Source organism: Callorhinchus milii, unplaced genomic scaffold (genome assembly GCF_018977255.1).
Source record: "Callorhinchus milii isolate IMCB2004 unplaced genomic scaffold, IMCB_Cmil_1.0 Scaffold1357, whole genome shotgun sequence".
Classification (NCBI taxonomy): Eukaryota; Metazoa; Chordata; class Chondrichthyes; order Chimaeriformes; family Callorhinchidae; genus Callorhinchus; species Callorhinchus milii.
This window is the reverse complement of record NW_024706098.1, coordinates 10,167-15,163: the sequence shown is the minus strand read 5'-3', so window position 1 is coordinate 15,163 and position 4,997 is coordinate 10,167. Positions and strand designations below refer to the sequence as shown.

At 42.6% G+C, this 4,997-nt stretch overlaps 1 protein-coding gene across 1 annotated transcript; it reads left to right on the top strand.

The window, feature by feature from the left end:
- The first annotated feature begins 1,041 nt into the window (after nucleotides 1–1,041).
- LOC121852795 (tRNA (adenine(37)-N6)-methyltransferase-like) lies at nucleotides 1,042–3,534 on the top strand. The gene is made up of 3 exons (XM_042346694.1): nucleotides 1,042–1,156; nucleotides 1,272–2,008; nucleotides 2,922–3,534. Exons 1-3 carry the CDS (start codon nucleotides 1,042–1,044, stop codon nucleotides 3,180–3,182), a joined length of 1,113 nt encoding a protein of 370 aa, XP_042202628.1. The 3' UTR covers nucleotides 3,183–3,534.
- The last annotated feature ends 1,463 nt before the right edge of the window (nucleotides 3,535–4,997 follow it).

Genomic DNA, 4,997 nt, shown 5'->3' with positions numbered 1-4,997 from the left:
GTGAGGGGGCCCATAACCTATTTCCAAATCAAGTCACATTTTTCAATATATCTTTGGTACTGCATAATTTGGTAATTACCTTCATTCTTCTTTGGTCCTCTAACTTGGCAATATTTTCAAGCACAAAGCAGAATCCTTTATCATCAAAATAGATGTTATTTTAAATGAATTTAAAGGTAACTGAACATTGGCTTAGTTTTTGCATTTACTTTCCTCTTAGCTTACTTCCATCATTTTGCACTGGAACTTTGATTTGTGTGGTTGGGGAGATGATCAAGATTTCACTAATTTAAAAGCACTTTGTTTTTTTTAAAAGTCGCTAACTTAAAACAAAGTGTCCATCTTGCTAAACTGGAAGCATTCTCATCTCTGTCATATCCCATACCAGGACGTGAGCTCATAATCTAGTCTCAGCGTTGTCACTCCATCTCCTTTAATGGCTTTTCTGTCATGTACCTATGACCATCCTCGGGCAGTTCTTTGTTGCCGTATTCTTGACTCAACTTTTCAATTCTGTGCTCGCTGGCCTCCCCAACTCCACTCTCCGAGAGTACAAAATCATCACATTCTCTCCTATACTAGGCTCCATGAGACCATCATCCTTGCTCCCTATTCCCCAAAGGATTAATATCAAGATCCTCAACCTCACCTTCAAATGCCTCTGTGGCCTTGCCTCAATTTACCCTGCAACCCTACTCCCCCAGCTACTCCCACTGCTGAGCCAACTCTGCTTCGCATTTCCTGCTCCTCTGCTTCGCTATCAGCAGGTGAGCTTTCAACCTCTTTGCCCCCAGCAAATTAGTATATTATACTATATATTTATCAATGGTTAAATCTTCAGCTACCATGCCCTGTACTTTCTGGAACTCTCTCGAAATCCATCCACATTGCTCCCTCTCTGCCTGTCCTTAAAGCCTTCCTCAAAACTTACCACTTAAACAAAATCTGTGATCACCTCTCTTCTCCCCTACCCACCCTGCTCGAAGTCTGCCACTGTCTCAGTAAAGCACTTCAACAGCAATAACAACTTGCGTTTGCATAATGCCCTTCACACGAGGTAGCATCTCGCAGCACTTAACAGTGGCAGAGCTTTACGCGAGCCAGAGAGTGATGGGAGATGACCGTAGGCCAAAGAGGTCAAAGATTAAGTCTTCAGGTACGATCTGATGCTACAAAAGATGATGCTGTAAGTAAAAGGCATTATAAAAATGCGAGTTGTTGTTGTGTATGCATATATATTTTTGTGTCTATTTTTCCCTTTACTCTTTAAGGTGACACAGTTTGTCTTTCGGGAATCGACATGATAGAAGGGACACCAGTCTTGGACATTAAGCCATATATTCCAGACTATGATACACCTAGATGTGATGCCTCCAGTGATGGAAAAGACAGTCAGTTCAATAAAGATATCGTGCTAGATGAGCAGTTCCAAACTGTTACAAATCCAGTAACTGGAGAATATATTGATGAGGGGCAGGTGGACACCAACGGGACTTCAGAGGTTGGAGGTGGATGTTTTGCTGAATTGGGCCCAAACCCTCCTATATATGGGACACACTCAATAACAAACAGAAGCGGTGAAGTTCTTCATGGAGAAGATCAACACCTCACCAAAGTTGAAGAGATCCCTTTAGGATGTGAGCTAAAGTGTGAGAAAGATAATCAGTTTGCTGCTACAAAGGAGGCAGGTGTTGACCAAAGCTTCTTCCTAACTGTGGAGAAGATCAGGCACCAGCTAATCCACAGTGATATTGCGACCGAATCCACTGACAGAGGCAAAGTTATCAGCATGGAGTTGAAGGATGCAGGCACTACCATGTACCATCAGTATCAGCACCAGCCCAAGACATCGAGTTCTGCTGGTCAGGACTTGGGTAATGAGCCGTGTATCAGTACTGTCGCAGCATGGGTAAAGGAATCTCCCGTGTCTTCATTAGACGTTCGATTCACCCCTTATGCTGAAAAGGATCTGGAGCAGTTCCAGGCTCCTGACAAAGCAGGTACAGTGGTACACTATTATTCTATTATTAATAATAATATAAACCTTGTATTTGATGTAGCGCTTTTCACGTCTTCTAGACGTCTCAAAGCGCTTCACAGAATAGACTGTAAAGTGAATTGATTGTATATCTGTGGGCGAAATACGGCAGCCAATTGCTCACAGCAGAGTCCCACAAACGGTCATGGATTGAAATGACCAATTTATTATTGTTTTGTATTTGGAGGGATTATTATCAGGCGTGTGGAGTAAGGAAACTTGCCCAAGGTTTCACCCTGCTGGGAATCGAACCCAGGTCTCTTGCTTGCAAAGTGAGTGCTCTAACCACTGAGCTACAGGACTCCACCACACTAATAACCTGGTCATTATTTGCTTCCAGTCAGTGTCCAGGGGCCTGAAAATTCTACCTAGATTTGAACCTCTAGGCCTGCCTTATCTTAATAGCTCAGGTCGCGCAGAAAATGTGGAAATTTTTCAATTCATTCTCAGTTTGGATTTGATTCTTTTTAAGAAGGAGCATTAAGGTATTATTGGTGTTTAACCAAACAAAACTGGCTTGACGTTGCAATCATTGGCAAGCTTACTGCTGCTTGCACCAGTGTTAGGGCTTTGGCTTGAGCGATTAACTAACAGGAGCCATGTGCAAAGAATCCCAGCTACCAACTAAATTTAAGAATTTTCCACAGCATTGTGAAATCTTCAATTTTAAACCAAAATGGTCTGATAGGCTGAACTTAGTTGGAATTTTAAGCACCAGGTTTCCTTTATATTTATATTTATATTTATATTATATTTATATTGGAAACCCCATTTTTCAGGTGATGTTATGCTGTGCTTTATAATGTTATATAATCTAGTATCTGTTTAATGTGTTTATTAGATTTAAATGCTAAGATTTAACCATCTCTGTGGCTGTTTGTAGATCCCGGTTAAAACGTCATTGAAACATTTCCAATCTATAGAGGAAGCAAGATCTGCCATCATGGCAGTACTGTCAGCTGATCCACGCTCTGTGTACCGTAGAAAACAGTGCCAGGATCAACTCTTTTACTTCACCTTGGACTCTGCCCATATCACATGCTGGTTCGGAGATGCCTTTGCTGAGATTTTGAGGATAAAACCAGTGAAAGAGAAAAAGTTTTGTAACGGAATAGAAATTCTGAATACAATTTTTTTTTTGTGAATTTTGCAAAGCTACTTGGCTACATTTGTTTATATATCCTTTTCTAGACAGTTGAACCACATTAACAGTAGTATAATCAGCAGTGACATACCTACAAATCCCACACTTCTACAGGAACTGTGCCTGCAGAGTTTTAAAACAAAGTTTAAATCTGAGTATATAAACCAAATAGAATGATTTTAATCCTTATTGTTCTTATTTTGGAATATTGAACAGCAATGCCACACAGTGTCTACACAGTGTCTACACAGCATCAGCCTCCATGGCTGCACACTCAACCTCACTAACCCAGTCAGGATCCTGGGTGTCTTGCTTGACCCTGAACTGTCCTTTCTCCCCCACACCTGCACCATGACCAGCACCACCTCCTCAACATTACCAGACTCCGCCACTGCCTCACCCCTCAGGCTGCCGAAACCCTCACCCACGTATTCATCACATCAAGGCTCGATTACAGAAACTCCCTCCTCATCGGCCTTCCCAACTCTTCCCTTCACAAGCTGTAGATCATCCAAAACTCTGCAACTCGTGTACTCTCGCACACCAGGCTCCGCGAACCCATCACTCCCACCCTCACTCCACTCCACTGGCTCCCCATCCCCCAGAGGATCGAGTTCACGATCCTTGTCCTCACCTTTAAGTCCATCCATGGCCTTGCCCCCTCCTACCTCTCTGACCTGCTGACTCCCTACCAACCTGCCCGTTCCTCCACTCATCAGGCTCCGGCCTGCTCCATGTCTCCCGCCCGACCCGCCCTACCATTGGTGACCGGGCTTTCAGCTTACTCTGCCCCACACTCTGGAACTCCATCCCACGGTCTCTTCGCCTCGCTTCCTCCCTTGCATCCTTCAAGGCCGGTCTCAAGACCCTTTTCTTTGATTGTGCCTTTGGTTTCCCTCCCATCTCTCTGCCTTCCCTCACCCCTATACCACCCCTTCCCATGCTCGGCCCCGACATCTGACTGTTCAGCGCTTTGGGACGTCCTCCCAACGTGAAAGAAGCTCTATAAATGTAATTTTGTTGTTGTTGTTGCTTTTTCTACTTGGGGTACAGATTAAGAATTCAACGATAATAATAAATGAAATAATAAACCTTGCATTTGATATAGTAGGTCCTTGTTAAAATGTCTAAAAGTGTAGTGATTGTAGTTGTTAGCTTTTGCGGCAGCCAATCTGCACACGACTCTGTCTTACGAATACCCATGAAGCGAATAATTAATTTTTTGTGGAGATTGTTGGCCATGAATCTCCCTTCTCTTTTGAATAGTACCATGGGATCTTTAATGTCCAAATGAACAGGCAGATATTATCTCAAATGAATGATTTATCTGAAGACGGCAACCCTTACAATGTAGCGCTCCCCCAGCATTGCACTGGATTGTCAGCAACAAAGTGAGTTGAATCTGCAATGTTCTGACTCAGAGGCACGAGTGCCAGGTGTTACATTCACAAGTTATTTTATTGTGGAAGCTCTGAGCTTCAAATCCACTTTTACCAACTATGTTAACTTAAAAATTCTAAGCTCGCATGATTCATGGATGTATCACATTTTATAGCTTTTCTATAGCTGACTGTAAATACAGCATGGATGGCTGGAATATTAATGCTCTTAATTGCTAGATATTTATTGCCCTCTTGTTTCTAACTAGTCCCATTACTTGATCTGTGTCAAGTATGCACATTGTTAGGTTTGTTTGAGATGTTAAGATCCGTCTGCCTGTTCATAAGTGAGGAGACCATTACCAGAAACCTTTTCCCTTGCCGTTTATCATCTTAGTAACACAAGAGGCACATTGATCTGGAAAATTAGATTTCA

Excerpts from the sequence above, each read along its gene's own strand:
- LOC121852795 (XM_042346694.1), top strand. The coding sequence starts at position 1,042 with ATGCCCTTCACACGAGGTAGCATCTCGCAGCACTTAACAGTGGCAGAG. Across the intron at positions 1,157-1,271 it reads GTCAAAGATTAAGTCTTCAG|GTGACACAGTTTGTCTTTCG; the intron begins GTACGATCTGAT and ends TTACTCTTTAAG. Across the intron at positions 2,009-2,921 it reads CTGACAAAGCAGGTACAGTG|ATCCCGGTTAAAACGTCATT; the intron begins GTACACTATTAT and ends GGCTGTTTGTAG.